General features: G+C 43.1%; 1 protein-coding gene and 1 long non-coding RNA gene across 7 annotated transcripts in view; one reads left to right on the top strand and one right to left on the bottom strand.

The window, feature by feature from the left end:
• Positions 1 to 18,185, top strand: part of WWC1 (WW and C2 domain containing 1) — a 155,521-nt gene that overhangs the window by 121,877 nt on the left and 15,459 nt on the right. For all 6 annotated transcript variants that reach the window (XM_038534805.1, XM_038534803.1, XM_038534802.1 and 3 more), the window contains exons 16-19: positions 5,593 to 5,745; positions 7,527 to 7,618; positions 14,628 to 14,748; positions 15,963 to 16,127. In XM_038534805.1, coding sequence (XP_038390733.1) covers positions 5,593 to 5,745; positions 7,527 to 7,618; positions 14,628 to 14,748; positions 15,963 to 16,127 — 531 coding nt within the window. The remainder of the gene's footprint in view (positions 1 to 5,592; positions 5,746 to 7,526; positions 7,619 to 14,627; positions 14,749 to 15,962; positions 16,128 to 18,185) is intronic.
• LOC111095555 lies at positions 14,719 to 17,127 on the bottom strand. The gene is made up of 2 exons (XR_005358236.1): positions 16,537 to 17,127; positions 14,719 to 14,898 (listed from the first exon to the last, which is right to left on the bottom strand). It is a non-coding gene; the product is annotated as an uncharacterized LOC111095555 (long non-coding RNA).

Genomic DNA, 18,185 nt, shown 5'->3' with positions numbered 1-18,185 from the left:
TTGAGACCTTGGTCCTCTGGCTTCAAACACCAGGCCAGATGTATGGCTCCAGCCTGAGCCTCTCCACTCACAGCTGCCTTACACCTCTGCTATCTGTTCCACATCTTCTCTTGCCTGTCCAAGAAGCCTCTCAGATGAACTTGTTCACAAGCACACTCCTGATCTTTCCTCCAGTGTCTCAGTTGACGGCAGCTCCATCCTTTCACTGCACCAGGCCAAAGATCCCAGGGCCATCTTTGACCTCTCTCTGTCTCTCCACCCAACAGCCAGTCCTTTAGGAACTTCTGGCAGGGATGCATGGGTAGCTCAGTGGTTGAACGTCTGCCTTCCACTCAGGTCATGATCCTGGGGTCCTGGGATCGAGTACTGCATCCAGCTCCCCACAGGGAGCATGCTTCTCCCTCTGCCTGTGTCTCTGCCTTTCTGTGTCTCTTATGAGTAAATAAATAAAATATTTTAAAAAAGAAAGGAACTCCTGGCAGCTCCATCTTCAGAAGAGGCCCGCACCCCAGCTGGTTACCACAGCACTGGCCCCACTGACATTTGTCACCTGGATTGTGCAGCAGTCTCTACTGGGTCTCCCTGCACCTGTCCTTGCCTCCATTCATCTCTTCTCAACACAGTAGCCAGAGTGATGCTATTAAATTGCAAATCTGTGCGTGTCACCCCTCTACCTAAAACCTTAGAGTAGCTTCTGTCTCCACCTAAAGTTAATTCCTGGGCCCCTCGCCTGCCACCCAAGGCCCTTGGGGATTTGCCCCTTGTCGTCCCAAAATGAAATCTTGGGCCTCCTCGTGCCCCTTGGATACATCAGCATACTACCATACTTCCAGCTGTGCCCTCTGACCGGATTCTGTTCCTCCCATATACTGATGGGCAAGGCTCACTCCCCCGCTTCATCCTGGGCTTGCCCAAATGTCACCTTCTCCGTGCAGTCTTCCTTCTACCCTATTTCAAATCACATCCCGCCCCTCCCCTCTCTCAGAACCCATCATCTCCTCTCCCTGCATTGTTTATCTCCTGCAGCACGTTCCCCCACCTAGCATTTTTCTATATCACAGATTTTAGGGGATACATGATTTTCATATTTTATCAAATAACTAAAATCAAGATGCAATTTATAGTAGGTGACAAGTCACGTACTATAACTGGTAACTGTTTTTCTTTCTTAGGGTGCATAAAATAGTGAATTGTATAATTGATGACATCTTCGATTCTGTGAAACACAATATAGCATTTACTTAGTGATTTGTTTATCTGACTCCCTGAGACTGGAACGTAAGCTCACAAGGGCAGACATTTTTATTCTGCTGTATCCCCAGCACCCAAAACAGTGCCTGGTTCATAGAGGCTACATAGCACGTATGTATGTATCAAATAGGTAAATGCATGCCCTCAAAGTGCATCATTTACCAAAGTGGACCATATTCTCACCTATGAGCCAGCCTAAAGTAGACCGTGTATCTTGCTGAAATTAATAATAATCTGGTGGCAGTGTTATACCTCAAAGTGGTCATTATATTCGTTCCCCCTTGCCCCTCACACATGGCCTGGCATGTTCTGAACTGTAATATCTGATGCATTTGTCTGTCTTCCTGAGAAACTCTGAGTCCCTTGAGGGCAGAAGCCTGTCTTACATGTTTCTGTGGCCCCAGAGTCTACAAAGTGCTCAGGGGATATTTATTAAATGAATAAATGAGTAATATATACATATTTGTATATATTTAAATTTATTACAAGTGCCTAAAATGCACCAGGCATTCAATACCTGAATTGACTGTAGTCCTACAGGTAGGAATTTGTGTTCTCCACTTACTCACCACTGTTGTAGAAATTAACCTTTAGCCACACAATGGGTTTACACAGTCTGTAGCACACCCTGGTCCATCCTGATAGAAGGAAAAACTGGGGAAAAGGATCCCAGGTGGATTGGAGAGCCCTCTCCTCATCCCCAGTGCCACTCAAGCCACCACTTGACTACTGGCCCACTTCACAAATGGGCCTGTGGCATTTCTGCTACCCATTGGCACAGCAACTGCTGTGTTTGGGGATGGTGAATCAACTAAACCCCAGACTTGATCAGGGCTCTTCAAAAGAGAACATGTTAAAAAAAAAAAAAAAAAAAAAAAAAAAAAAAAAAAAAAAAGAGAACATGTTGAAACAAAAAAACCCTCTGAGGAATGATTAGAATTATTTTATCATCCTTACCACTAAGGATGTATGTCACTGGAAATAAATCCTCTCTCTAGAAGGTTATATTCAGATTGGCTAATTTGATGTAGTAGTTTATTTTCATCTTAAGGCACCCATTTACACAATTCAGAGAAAAACTGTATATAAAGATTAACTGAAGAGAGATCGTGCTGTCCCTGCCCTTGCACCCAATACTACCACCTACCCTATATAGCTAACCACTTTGATTAGTGTTATCTTTATCTTTCCATTATTTCTCATTGCACATATGTTCATGCGATAATGTTCACTCTCCCTTGCACCTCAAATATGTTGCAAAATATATGTATGTATCTAGAGAGAATATATATATTCTTATCCCTCTTTCCATTTCTTTTTTTTTTTTTTAAGATTTTTTATTTATTCATTTGAGAAAGAGAGCAGAGCAGGGGGGGAGGGTCAGAGGGAGAAGGAGAAGCAGGCTCTCCACTGACCAGGGAACCTGACATGAGGCTCCATCCCAGGACCCTGGGACCACCACCGAAGCCAAAGGCAGACACTTAACTGACTGAGCCACCCAGGTGCCTTTTCCATTTCTTATACAAAATGTAGCATACTGCATATTCCATTCTGCACTGTTGTGTTTTTTTTCCCTTAACAAAACAGCCTGAAAATATCTCCACATCAGCATCTAGAGATCTTCCTCATTTTTTGTACATAGCTATATAATATCCCATTGTGTAAAGATATTATAGTTTATTCCTCCAACCCCCTGTTGCCAGAGCTTTGACCTGTTCACAATCTTCTTCCTTGACACTGGTCTTAGTGATGATTTTTTGGATCTGACTCCAAAAGCACAGGCAACAAGAGCAAAAATAAGTAAGATTACATCAAACTAAAAAGCTTCTGCACAGCAGAGCAAATCAACAAATGAAAAGGCATCCTACCAAATAAGAGAAAATATTTGCAAGTCATATATCTGATAAAGGGTTAATATCCAAAATGTAGAAAGAACTCCTATAACTCCATAGTAAAAAAGCAAACAATCCAGCTTAAAAATGTGCAGAGGATCTAAATAGTCATTTTTCCTAAGAAGACATACAGAAGGCCAACTGGTACAATAAAATGATGCTCAACATCACTAATCAGAGAAATGCAAATCAAATCTACCTCATACTTCTTAGAATGGCTATTATCAAAGAGATAAGAAATAGATGTTTGCAAGGATATGGAAAAAAGAAAATCCTTGTGCACTGTTGATGGGCTGCTATGGAAAACAGTATGCAGATTCCTCAAAAAATTAAAAATGGAATTACGATATGAGCTACCAGTCTCGCAACTGATCAATATCAAGATCAATATCCAAGATCTTGAAGAGATACTTGTCCACCATGTTCATAACAGCCTTTTTTCATAATAGTCAAGAGACAAAGGCAACCCAAATGTGTGCCGGTAGATAAATGGATTTAAAAATGCGGTCTCTGATGCACCTGGGTCACTCAGGTAAGTGTCCCATCTCTTGGTTTTGGCTCAGGTCATGATCTCAGAGTTATGAGATCGAGCCCTACGTGTGGAGCCTGGTTAAGATTCTCTCCTTCTGGGATGCCTGGGTGGCTCAGCAGTTGGGTACCTCCCTTCGGCCCAGGGCATGATCCTGGAGTCCCGGGATTGAGTCTCACATTGGGCTTCCTGCATGGAGCCTGCTTCTCCCTCTGCCTGTGTCTCTGCCTCTCTCTCTCTCTCTCTCTGTCTCTCATGAATAAATAAATAAAATCTTAAAAAAAAAAAAAAAAGATTCTCTCCCTCTGCCCTCCGACTCACTTGTGCATGCTCTCTCTCTAAAAAAAAAAAAAATGATCTCTGTGTATGATGGAATATTATTCAGCCTTAAAAAGGAAAGCAGTCCTCTCACATGTTGTAACACAAATGAACCTTAAGAATATTATGTTAAGTGAAATAAGCCAGTCACAAAAAGACAAATACTGGGTGATTCCACTTATGTAAGTTTTCAGAAGTAGTCAAATTCATAGAAACAGAAAGTAAAGTGGTAACTAAGGACCAGGGAAAAAGAAAAGGGAAGTTGCTCAATGGGTATAGAGTTTCAGATTTGCAAGATGAAAAAGTGCTGGAGGTCTGTTTCATAACAATGTAAATGATAACTCTATTGAACTAGATACTTAAAAGTAAGATGGCAAAGTTCATGTGACAACATGGATGAACCTTGAAAACATTATATTAAGTGAAATAAGCCAGAGAGAGAAAAACAAATACTGTATGATCTCATTTCCACATGAAATCTAAAAAAACAAATTCATAGAAACAAAAAACAGATTTGTCATTACCTGGGGTGGAGAGAGGTAGGAGAAATGGGTGAAGGGAGTCACAAGGTACAATTTCCAGTTATAAGGGAAATAAGTTCTAGCCATGTAACATAATATGGGGACCATAGTTAACAACACTGTATTGCATATTTAAAAGTTGCTAGGAGAGTAGATCTTAAAGCTCTCGTGGTAAGAAAAAAATTGTAGGGCAGCACAGGTGGCTCAGCAGTTTAGAGCCTGCCTTCAGCCCGGGGCATGATCCTGGAGTCCCAGGATTGAGTCCCACATCAGGCTCCCTGCATGGAGCCTGCTTCTCCCTCTGCCTGTGTCTCTGTCTCTCTCTCTCTGTGTCTCTCATGAATAAATACATAAAAACTTTTTTAAAAAATTGTAACCATAAGATAACGAATGTTAACTAAACTTGCCGTGGTGATCATTTAACAATAAATACTATACCAACTCTTTATTTATTTTTTTTTTAATTTTTTTTTTTTTTTTAAATTTATGATAGTCACACAGAGAGAGAGAGGCAGAGACACAGGCAGAGGGAGAAGCAGGCTCCATGCACCGGGAGCCCGATGTGGGATTCGATCCCGGGTCTCCAGGATCGCGCCCTGGGCCAAAGGCAGGTGCCAAACCGCTGCGCCACCCAGGGATCCCTCTTTATTTATTTTTTAAGTAAGCTCTACACCCAACCTGAGGCTTGAACTCAGGACTCTCAGATCAAGAGTTGCATGCTCTACTAACTGAGCCAGCCTGGCACCCCGCAAAATCCTTATATCATACATCTTAAACTAGTACAACGTTACATGTCAGTTATATTTCAGTAAAACTTGGGGACAAGATGGTAAATTTTGTTTTTTATCATAATAAAAAAATACATGCAATAAGTGTTCAATAAAGATTTGGTGTATGAGTAAACCAATGAATAAGTTAGTGAATGAGTAAGTTATTGGAAATGATTAACAACTAATCCTTTCCTCTTCGTGGAAGCTCCTATACCCTCTGGGGATAGTTTTCCTACTTTTCCCAGGAGCCAAATTCCCCAGAACACCTTGTCAGTCTGTCTTATACTCTTGCCTTTTCCCATCCTCAACAGGGAGGTGCCCAGATAAGCCTGGCTGAGGTCTGTCGGTCTGGGGAGAGGTCGACTCGCTGGTACAACCTCCTAAGCTACAAATACTTGAAGAAACAGAGCAGGGAGACCAAACCAATGGGAGCCAAGGTCCCCACCCCAGGGCCTGAAAGCACGGTGAGCAGGGTCTTGGGTTGGCTCCACCCTTCTATGTCTGCAGCAGCTGGATGGATGGAAGGAAAAGCCTCTCCCAGAATTGGAGAGGGCTGGGCATCAGAGGTGGGGGGAGCAGCAAAGGGTATTGGAACAGAGAGAGAGGAGGGCAGGATAGGAGAGGCCTCTGCTAAGGGGCAGGCTGCCCCCCCATCTGCAACTTTGCCCCTTCCACATCTGTGCTCTCTCCCCTTCTGCACTTTGCTTGACATAATATAACTCACCTGACAGAAACCTTAATTTATGTGTTGTTGTTGTTTTTTTTAATGAAGTGGAGAAGAAAGGAGGAACCTATGGAAGAAAGAAACTTAACTTTTATTGAGATGCTGCTATTTGCATAGTGGTCAGTAGTAAAGACTTGCTCTAAAAGGCAGCAGAAAGTCACAGGAAGGACAGTCAGAAGACTGGGTATTTGTTGGGTGACGGGTCAGTCATTTCACTTCTGTGAGCCTCTATTTTTTTCATGTCTAATCTGAGTCTTGGGGGGTCATTAGGAAGATTTGAAGAAGAACATGTAAAGAAGAGTCAGTACGTGGTTACTTTGTATAGTCATTGCCCAGAATTTCAATAGAGGGGAGAGGCTAGGTGGTACAGGTGAGGATAAGGGTAAGGATTAAATCTGTTTCCTCCTCCCTACTCCCACCTACTTTTTCATCATCCTCATCATTTTCTGCACTTCCTTTTGTGTCAGGCACTGTCCTGCTTATCATATGCCATTTACCAAGACTCAAAAAGGTTACCTAAGGACATCCAATTAGCAACACACAAAGCTAGGTCTCCGTCACTCCAAAAAGGAGTCAGTGAGCTGGCAAAGGTCTTGAAAACATCCTCTGGTTTCTAGAGCTTGTCCTTGGGTAAGTGATGTGAACCCTAGGCACATTAGTTTCTTTGTTCCCATTTCTCAAGGGAATAAATCATAAGGACTACCTATCAGAATAGTTGTTAAGATAAAATAAGATGCTACACATAAGCTATCTATCAAGGCCTGATGTATACCAGGCCTTTGATTGGTTTTGTTCCCTCTTCACCAAAAGATTTCAAGGATTTTCCAGGCTTGGGCCCACAGTACCAGGGTATTTGCAAATTAACCATGTGCTCAGAAAACTACAAGATCAGTTTTTGCTTTACTATTATCTGCCATTTACTGAGTGCTAATTATGTGCTCAGTGTTCTTCTTTATACCTTATATATATATATATTCTTATTTAATTTTCATAACAACCCTTTGTAGTAGTTATTAGAAACTACTGTAGAGGAAACTGAGTCTCGGAGAGGTTAATTTCTTCAAGTCACACAGGCTTCCTCACTGTAGACACCATTCGGTATAGATGTTCTTCCTCCAGAAAGTCTTCCCTGAATGCAACCTCCAAGCTGACTTTGCCATTGTTCCTTTATTCCTAAACATCACATTGTTTTGTTATTGACAGTTCATGTGATGGTCTCCCCAACTACACCATAATCTCTTTACAGCCAGAGATCTTAATTCTGCCTCACTCAACTACTAAACTTGACTGTCTTCCAAAAGTCTGTCCATGCATATAGGGGTTATTCTCAGAACTGCCAGTTAGATGAACTAAGTGCTGTATTTCCAGTTTATAAGTGACCTGGGGGCAAGAGGCTTACTCACTCTGGTCTTCAGTTTTACTCTCAGTTCATGGGGAGGATCACACTCTAAGCTCTGATTCTTGCCAGGTAAGGTGGTCCTGGTGGTATGCAGATGAACCCCTGGGCCTTTGTCTCCACAGGATGCTGTATCTGCTCTGTTGGAACAGACAGCAGTGGAGCTGGAGAAGAGGCAGGAGGAAAGAAGCAACTCACAGACTCTGGAGGACAGCTGGTAAGCAAGGGCTCCCTTGGGTCCTCAAGAACTGATCTGGCTTGGACCTGGACACAGGAATGAGGTGCCCAAACTCCAGGGCAACCAAGAGAAGTGTTTCCCAGGGAAAACAGAACCTCTCTCCACATGGGTTCTCTACAGGTGACAAGGCAGTACAATTGACCCTTGAACAATATAGGGGCTAGGGGCACCAAGCCACCACACAGAAAACACACATATAACTTTTGACTTACCCAAAACTTAACTACTAAGAGTCTACTGTTGACCAGAAGTCTTAACCAATAACATAAAATCTATTTATACATACTTTTTATATTATATGTTTGATATACTGTATTCTTACAACAAAGTAAGCTAGAAAAAAAAGTTGAGAAAATACATGTACAGCACCGTAGGATATTTATCAAAAAAAAAAAAATCCACATATGAGTGGACCTGTGTGGTTCCAAGATCAACTGTACGTAGCCTGGTATGATGGTTCCCAGAATTTCTTCCCAATTTGTCATTTTGTGATCTATAAATCACTCGTGCTATTTCACATATTAGTGTCTGCATTGACTCACTGATGTTTACTTTGGTTAAAAAAAAAGTTTCCTATTACTGTAAGTGGAAAGTAAGTATAATCTGCCATAAATTGAAGATGTTTCAGTAAGGAATTGCATTTGACTACTAGTAACAGAGAGGATAAATAATCAGCTCAAATAAGATAGTTTATTTCTTTGTTACTTAAAAAGAAGAATGGGAAGAAGCAATCCCAGGTTCATCTGTTAGCAACAAATGTTGCTGGGAACCCAGGCTCCTCCTCTCCTTCCTCTTTGCTCTGCTTACTAGGTGACTGCCATCTCGGAGGCAGCTTTATAGCTCAGAATGAGCCTTTGGGCCTGGGCCTTTGTCTCCAAAGGATGGCATCAGGCAGCCATCAGAAAAGAGGAAAGACAAAAGATATGCCTGTATGCCTTTTAACCAAAAGTCCCACCCAGCAATTTCTGCTTGATTCTCCCTGGCCAGGCTTAGACATTTGATCTTTGATCTATCTAACTGCAAGGAAGGCTGGGAAATGAGATCTGTTAAGTTGGGTACAAAAATCAGGGTTCTATTACCAAGGAAGAGAGTGGAGGTGGACACTGGGTGGGCCATGAGCAAGTCTGCCTCAGAAGGTAACTGGAAAATTAATGAAAATACAACAAATATATTAAAACCCACCTAGACCTATTGCTTGCTAAGGCTCTAGGCCTGATGTCTTCTGTCGTTTTATAACAGGAAGATTAGTCAGTATTTCAGCAATATTAAAGACATGCCACTGCCAGAGAGACTTCTCCTTGTGTCCAAAGAACTGGAGACAGCTTTCTCTCTGTTTGCTTCAATGCTTCTTAGTCTCTTTTATCCCAAAAAAAGAGGTCTCATCACCCATTTAGGAAACAGTGGTATAGACCAGAGTTCACACCTTAGCTTCATCATTTTTTGTGTCACCTTTGGCAAAGCATTTTTAACTTCTTCTTGCAGTATGACACACTTAAATAAAATTTGCCCTAAGCACACATCTCAGTGAATTTTCAGAAGCCAAAGTATCCATGTAACCAGCATCCAAATCAAGAAGCAAATCATAAGCAGCTCTCTAGGAGTCGGCTCTGGGCTTCCTCCTGGTCCCTGCCCTCCACCCCAGGGGCAGCTGCTGTCATGCACATCATTCTAACCTGTCTAACCTTATCTGAGCCTCATCTGGAAAAGCAGGATATCACACCGACTTCATGGACTCATTGCAGAGGGCTGAAGGGAAAGCCACTGTAATGAAGGTTGAGCAGAAAGCTCATAGTGGACACTCAGTAGACGGTAGAAATTATCATTTGGAAAATGAGAAGGAACCATGCCAACTACCAGCTAGGAAGGCAGAAGGCAAATCCCATCTTAGAAATGACCACAGCCTGTGAATTTGCCATTTGGGAGGAAGTAGGGTCCGGCTTAAGTGCACATGCTCTGAATTCAGACAGCTAGGGATTTGGAGTCTTGCTCAGCCAGCTTCCTGTGGGATCCTAGGTCTGGGTGAGGCCCGAGCATCAGTGAGTTTTAAAAGCTCCCTGGATGATCCTAATGTACAGCTAGGGCTGAAAACCATGTCTCTAAACCTCCATTTCCGCCTCCATGAAACACAGATTTGATGAGTGGCCACAACACTTGGGGTATTTTGTAGACTCAATAGAATTATGCACGATAGCACTTAGCATGGACTTTGTCCCACAAGAAGCACTTAGTAACTCTTCTATATTATTCTATTACAGCCCCCAGTTATACATTTAGTCCCAGAAAGGGCCTTTCCATAATATCTTTTATTCCAGGGGTCAGCAAATGTTTTCTGGAAAGGGCCAAATAGCTCATAAATGTCTGTTTTGTGAGCCATGTGGATTCTGTGCATCTATTCATCTCTACGGTTGTGGTGTGAAAGGAGCCCTCGATGACATATGCACTAATCATCATGTCTCTGCCATTGAAACTTCACTAATGGATGCTGAAATTTGAATTTCATTTAATTTGCCCATGTCATGAAATATCATTCTTTTTTTGATATTTTTTTCAGCCATTTAAAAATAAAAAACCAAAAAAAAAAAAAGAAAAGAAAAGAAAAGAAAAGAAAGAAAGAAAAAAAGGAAAACTACTCATAGCTTCGGCTGTCCAAAATAGGCAGCAGGCTAGATTTGCCCACAACCTCACCCCTCTTTTACTCTTCTTTTTTACTATTTTATTTCTCCATGTGTTAAAGTGTAGGGCAAGGTTCCTGAATTTTTGTATGTTAATTCGTTTGTTTTAGGGGTCTCTCTCAATTGTGTCATTTTCTCCTTTTCCCTCTTTCTCCCTCCCTGTGTCCCTATCTTTCCTGTCTCTCCTCTTCCTTTCCATCCCTTCCTACTTCGCCTTTCTCCCTCCCTCTCTCGCCTCTCCCTCTCTCTTCCTCTCTGTGGCACACTGCTGCTGGGCTAGGGTGGGCTATGCAAAGGTCTGATGCCGGAAACAGGCCCAGGACCTGTCGTCCAAAACCCTGGCACAAGATCAGTGGTTTCTGCCAAATTCCAAGCTTGTGGTGAGACTTTTCAAGCCATCCCCTAGCAACTGCCTTCTGTTCTCTCTCCCTTTGTGGCTCCCTCTCTCCCCACCCCTGCCATTCAAACTTCCCTAGACACTGACTTACAAAGAGGACTGGGAATCCTAGAGCTGCTGTACTGGAGTAAATCCATCCACAGCCCCCCTACCCCCAGACTGGAGGCTTCTTTTGGTGCTGGAATGTTAACTAGCTTTGCTGCGCCTGCTCCCCTCTGGAGTCGTGTGCAGAGGTCCGCCAAAGACTGACCCTCCCTTCTAATTTCCTCTCCGTCTCTCTCAGCACCCAAGGGCCAGCATGCCATAGTCACTCCCTCCTTTTATTTGCTTAGGTTTCTTTAGTGCATATAATCACAAGCCTGGATTATTTTAAGACCCACAAGCAAACCAAAATTCTAAGAGTATTAGAAAATAGACTATAATTCCAGACAATGCTAGGGTGAAAGTCCTGTGTTTGCCTCCTTGGGAACTTGTGTGTGTTTGTCCAGGGCAGAGGTTGAGAAATGGCATTGCTGAGTCCCAGGGCATTTGTGCTTTATATTTTAATAGGCATTGCAGAGTAGTTCTCAAATAAGATTGAACTAGTAAATGCACCCCCCCAGCAGTCATTAAGAGTACCCTTAAGCCTACACCCTCTCTGATGCTCAGTATACTCTAACTAGAGTATGTAATCAAGAATACATACATGTTTCATCTTAGCAGATACTGCTAAACTGATTTCAGAGTGTAAATTCCCTGCAGGGAAATGCCTATTTCCCATGCCTTCACCAGCACTTATTTGCCACTCCAATGAGTAAAAAGATGTTGTCTACTATAATCATTTTCCTCCTGACAATTGAGATTTTTTTTCCTTTCTGGAAATATTTACATCAGACACATGGTCAAAAAGAAAAGATTTCCCTCATGGTTAAGCACCGAGTGGAGTTGGACAGCCTTGTTTGGTAACCTGGCTGCACCACTTAGTGGTCTGTGATGCTGGACAAGGCCTATCAACTTTCTGATCCTCAGCTTTCCAATCTATACAATGGAAACAATAATCGCCTTCAGTGTTGTTGTAAGGCCTTAGCATAGGACGTGGTGCTTGTTAAGCCTTCAAAAAATGCCGATTGATGTGGCATCTGTCAGATTCTCAGGGAGGTGCTTATTGTGTGTTCTCATGTTGAGTGACCCTTTTCTGAGTAGATCAAGAAGCTGTGGGGGCAAAAGAGAAAAGTAAGGAGGGTCCATTAGCACCAGTCCCCATCTAAAAGCAGGGGAGGTTTTAGTCATGGGGCTGGAGCTGGTGATCCAAAGTCTTTCCTCCCCATCAGGAAAAGCCCAAGGGAGGTTTTATGTTTGTCCAGAGTCTCACTGAGCCACCTAAGGGGATGTCAGATTCTTTTGGCTGGAATTCCTTCCGCTCAGTATGGCAACACTGTCTCCTGCTGATCAGATGCCTGGCAGCTCTGTATGTCTTTGAGAAGATGGGACTAAAGATAAATTAGTAATTAACAAATGCAGTCCATTTGTCACAACAACTCCTCCCAACCCTGGAGTCTGAAGGGAAATAATAATTATGAAAAGTGTCACCAAAAATAAACTCTCTTCAACAAACGGTTCTGGAAAACCATTGGATATCCATATAGGAAAAAATAATCTCTGAGCACCATGTACAAAAAGTAATCTTAAATGGATCATACAGTGAAACATAAATGGTAAAACTATAAGCCTACTAAAAGAAAACATAGGAGAAATTCTTTGCAACTTTGGGGTAGGCAGAGATTTCTTAGATAAGACAAAACAGCACAAACCATAAAAGAAAAAAAATGATAGATTGGACTTTATCACAATCAAAAGCTTCTGTTCTTTGGAAGACACTATTTAGAAAATGAAAAGACAAGCCACAGACTTGGAGCAAATATGTGCAAAGGATTCATATCCAGAAGATGTCATGAAATCTGACATCTCAATAATAAAATGACAACCCAGTTTTTAAACAGGCTAAATAGTCTAACAGACACTTTGCAAAAAAAAATATATCAATGGTCAGTAAATGCAGGAAAGTGCAAATTAAAACCACAATGAGATGCAAATATGCCCCCAGCAGGATGACCAAATTTGAAAGTCTGATAGTACCAAGTATAGATGAGGAACTGGAATTCACATAATATTACTGGTGGAAATGTCAAATGGCACAACCACCTTGAAAAACGTTTGTTTTTCTTTTTTTTTTTTTAAGATTTTATTTAGTTATTTGAGAGAGAGCAAGCAAGCAAGAGAGAGAACATGAACCAGGGAGTAGAGGGAAGAGAGACACAGGAAGAGGGAGGTTCCTCTAGAACCTAGCAGGTTCTCCACTGAGTGAAGAGCAGATGCTTAACCAGTTGAGCCCCCTAGGTGCTCCAGTTTGTCAGTTTCTTAAAAGGATGAAACCATACTTACCATAGGACCCTGCTTTGCTCCTAGGTGTATATCTGTTATGGTCTGAATTGTACTCCCCCACTCACCCAAATTTATATACTGAAGCTGTGACCCTCATAAACAGAATGTGACTGTAGAGATAGGCCCTTTAAAGAGATGAGTAAGTTAACATGAGGCCATAAAAATTTGGGTGAATCCTAATCTGATATGACTGGTATCTCTGTAAAAGGAAGGATGTGCACACAGAGGGAAGACCTTTTGAGGGCACAGCAAAAAGGTGGGCACATGCAAGCCACAGAAAGGCCTCAGAGGAAACCAAATCTGCCCACATCGTGATCTTGGATGTTTAACCTCTAGAACCATGAGAAGGACATTTCTGTCTGTTAAGCCACCCCGTCCATGGTATTGTGTGCTACAGCAGCCCCAGCAGACTAACACAATATCCAAGAGAAGTGAAAACCTGTATCTACATAGATTTATAGGTGAATGGCTATAAGAAGCTTTATTCATAAGTGCTAAGAAATGGAAGCCATTCAAATGTTCATCACCAGGGGTGCCTGGGTGGCTTAGTCAGTTAAGCGCCTGCCTTCAGCTCAGGTCATGATCCCAGAGTCCTGGGATTGAGCCCCGCATCAGGCTCCCTGCTCAGCGTGGAGTCTGATTCTCCCTCTCCTCTGCCTTTCCTCCTACTTGTGCTCTCTCATTGTCTTTGTCAAATAAATAAAATCTGTAAAAAAAAAAAAAAAAAAAAAAGTACATCACCAGATAGATGAATAACTATATGAATTGTGATATACCCAATCCGTTGGGAATGCCACTCAGCAATTAAAAGGGTCGATACAGGGATCCCTGGGTGGCGCAGCAATTTGGCGCCTGCCTTTGGCCCAGGGCGCGATCCTGGAGACCCGGGATCGAATCCCACGTCAGGCTCCCAGTGCATGGAGCCTGCTTCTCCCTCTGCCTGTGTCTCTGACTCTCTCTCTCTCTCTCTCTCTCTCTCTCTCTCTCTCTGTGTGACTATCATAAATAAATAAAAATTTAAAAAAAAATAAAAAAATAAAAGGGTCGATACAGGCACCAACATAGTTGAATCTTAAAAACTTTAGACAAGAGAGAATGAAGCCAGAGACAAAAGAGCACATACTGTCTGATTCCATGTATATGAAATGCTAGAAAACTCAGATTCAATCTGTAGTGATTGATCAGTGGTAGGCTGAGGGTAAGGAAAGGTTAAATAGGCAAAGGTACAAGAAACCTTCGGGGATAATGGAATGTTCTGTACCTCAAGTGTAGTAGTTACACGGAGGAGTATATTGGTTGGGAATACGTTGGTGGAAACTCATGAAACTATACAATGAAAATGCATTGTGTTGTATGTCAGTTATACCTCACTTTTGTTTGTTTAAATGTGTCCTCAGTGGTGAAGAGGCTTGGAAGCCCTGCCCTGGGTACATTTAAAAGCAAGTGAGTGGATCAGAGTGGTCTCTGGGCAGGTAACCAAAGCTCTTTGTCATCACAGGAGGTACGAGGAGACCAGCGAGAATGAAGTGGCAGTGGAGGAGGAGGAGGAGGAGGAAGGAGAGGAGGATGTCTTCGCTGAGAAAGCCTCACCTGATAGGGACGAGTGCCCAGCGTTAAAGGTAGGCACCTCCAGGGAGACCGGAAGAGCCATCTTGAGGAAGTAGCCCTCGGTGCCTGAGTCCAGGCATTCCACAAAGGCTCCTCTAGCATCAGGGGACAGGTCCTTGGAATAGGGTGACCTGCAGAAGGTTCTATAGAAGTGTCCCTGCCTGTAGTTCAGGTCATCTTAGTGACAGTAAACAAGGAGAGGCTGGCTCTCCCCTCTTCTGTCCTGCCCTCTGCAGCTCACTTGTTTCTCTAGACCTCAAGCTTTGTAGCCAGATGGGTCTGGGTTCAGATGCTGGCTCTGCCACTCCCTCGCTGTATAGTCTTAGGCAAGTGACTTCATCCCTCTCCAGCCTTCATTTCCTCATCTCTAAAATGGATACAATAATGCCAACCTTGTAGGCAGGTTCTAAGGTTTCAGAGGAATGTATTTCTTTGTTTGGATCTGCCCAAAGTACAATAGGAAAAAGGAGTCCAGTCAAGTTCCCCTCACCACCTCCTTCCCTGCTGCACTAGGGTTACACACTATAACCAGACTCACTCTCCATAGAGATTCCCTCTTTTTTGCACTGGCAGGAAATAGAGCACCCCATCGTATGCGAGCAGGGCAGCCAGGGGTGGAGCTGCAGGTTGTGCACTGCACAAAGGTACCTGGCCAAGAGGGGCTAGAGAAGAACCTAGGGCCACCTTCCAACTGCTCCACACCAAAAGGAAAGTCTTTTTGCAGGTTCTCCAGCCTAAAGGGGCACCTTTTGCAAAATTACACAAAGGCACTGTGTAGGCTAACAGGGCCTGCATTTAGGCATTCTTGTTTGTTTGTCTGTTGCTGGCGATGACTATAAAAAGACAGTATGAAAACTTGAAAAGGGCTGAGATTTGCTGATTGCCTCCATAATTCCAGAAAGGCATCTGCAGTTCTTAGCTGCAGTGCTAGAGGCCTTGGGTGTGGCTTTGTTAAAATGCACAGACGTCTTAAGGGTATGAAGTCCAGGACATCCATCCATATACTGTTCAGTGAGCTTGTTTGGGGACTGAATATGCTCCAACCCACACAGAAGAATAGGGGCCAGCATGTGGGGTCTTGGGCGCTGTCCTGGCTGGCAGGGCCAGGGCCTAGGAAGCCCCCAGCTGTATCTGTGGGTCAAAGGCCAGATGATGGGAGTGGGGAGCAGCTGGAGACTGTGCCCCATGAGTCTTGGTGGCCTCAGAGCTCTGACTTCTTCTTCAGGTGGACAAAGAGACCAACACAGAGACCCCGGCCCCATCTCCCACAGTGGTGCGGCCCAAGGACCGACGGGTAGGCACACCATCCCCAGGGCCCTTTCTTCGAGGGAGCACCATCATCCGCTCTAAGACTTTCTCCCCAGGACCCCAAAGCCAGTATGTGTGCCGGGTAAGCAAATGCATGGTACTGCCCTCTTCCCAGAACACCTGCCTCCTGAGTAGTAGTGAGAGCCTGCAGGCTCACAGGGTTCTGGGTGCAAATTCTGATTACTCTTACTTTGTCTGCTATCCTCAGATGAGTTAACGCGTCACTGCATGTGGAGTTAGTACACCACAAAGGATCGTTTTAGGGATTAAATTAGGAAAGCTTGGTAACCAGTACCAGGCCAATGTTTTTGTTTTGTTTTTTTTAATTCCAACCAACTCTCCTCTCCTTCTTATTCATACTCTTCCCTTCCCTTCTACACAACCACTTGGCTGAGATCAGATGGACCCCTCACTGTCCCTGAGCAGGCATTTCTTCCCCACTTCCAGGGTGATCCTGGCGTACAGCCTGAGGTTGCAAAAATACAACATACCTGTACTATTATGCCACAGGTTGGCTGGTTGGTTTTAATTGAACCTGCTGGTAACATTGAAAACCTAGGGAAGGCAATTAAAAATAAAATAAAAATGAAGAGATTTCATGTAAAATTCTAGTTTCTCTTGAAAAAGAGAAACTGCCTGCCATCATGGGCTACACATTCTCTCATGGCAGCAATTATCTGGAGCTAAGCAATGGCAACAGCCACCCATAGATGATTGGCGAGAAGGGGCTTTCAAGTTCACCCTGGCCACCTGGCCCTCTTGAGCTATTTTGGTTGCTGGCCTTCTCTAATAGGCTGCCCTGGAGTTTAGAAGTCCTATGGTAGGCTTTTGCTCCCTCATGCCGTTCCCTGAGTATCCATCTCATTAGTCTACCCCTTCCTAGGCCAGCCTCCTTCTTTCATTCTACTATAAATGGCGGGTCTGAGCACTTAACCACATCTGAGGGGTTCCCAACCTTCCTCAGACATGGCACAGGTATGACACATGCACACCTCACCTGAGTCCTGGGCTCAGGTGATGTGTCAACATCCTGCCTGACCCTCTGCCATAGAGAACCAGCAAACGTTAGCTAGAAGCATAGACAGAACCTTCCTTGTCTAATATTCCAAGAAGTCATCATAGAAGGAGAAGCCCAGGCAACCCGGCCTATGTCATCAACCTGCCATCTATTATAATTTGGGAGGGAGAGGGGATTTTCAGGGCCATTTGCAATATCTGATATTCAGTATCCAAGACAAAGATTATAAGATTGAGTAAAGAAGCTAATTTTTTCATGATATGGCAGTGTCACTAATTTACTAGCTACTTACCCATTATTCCCTCACAAAAACATTCCCCTGGTCCCTCCCAGAAATAACATAAACCCTTCCCTTCTGTGTCAAGCCTCTAGCTAATCATTTGAGCTTGTAAGCATTTGCATGTTGGCTGCATATCTTGGGAAAAGTACAGAGTTTCCTAAAGTCACCGAATGTAATTTTGATGTTAGGGAATTCCTGAATCACAGGTGAAGAATCCTGCAATTAAGCCAGCTCACAGGTGAAGAAGAGAAAAATCCAACTCATGTTGCAAATGTGAATAATTTGAAGGATTTAGAAAAGTCTTTAGGCTAATGGTTGAAGCCCTCTGGTCTGAGCAAAATTACCATTTTTATGACTGTGCAGTGGAATTCAAACACAAACTAAAGAATATCACTTGTCAGAAAAATCACACAAAAAGAAATTAGTGTTTGATTCATTCTTTTTCATCAGAATTAGACTGCAGTTGTAATTTTGTCAAATGGAAGACAAAAGATATAACTTTGGTAAAGCATTTCCCCTTCCCAACTAAAGACTCAAAGTTTTTTCCCCTTTACTTACTATGAAATTCTGATCCGCTGTTTAGGTGTACTCACTTTAAGTGGCCCTTTCGCAGGATTGGCATCTTTGAATAACCAGGAGCTCTGATCCTATTCATTAAGCGTCTGTAACACACCTAGCACTATAGGGGGCCCTTCCCATATTCTGTTATCTGGACCAGTTTCCAACCCCGCAAGGCTGCAAAGGAAGAAATCCCCATCACATGCAACAGGCAGAAAGGGCCTTTCTTATAACAAAGCCAAAGTGACATAAAGTGCAGAAGCAGTTACCATTCATCCTTATGG

This window comes from Canis lupus, chromosome 4 (assembly GCF_011100685.1).
Source record: "Canis lupus familiaris isolate Mischka breed German Shepherd chromosome 4, alternate assembly UU_Cfam_GSD_1.0, whole genome shotgun sequence".
NCBI lineage: Eukaryota > Metazoa > Chordata > Mammalia > Carnivora > Canidae > Canis > Canis lupus.
Note: the sequence above shows the minus strand (reverse complement) of the source record. Positions and strands in the feature narration are given on the sequence as shown.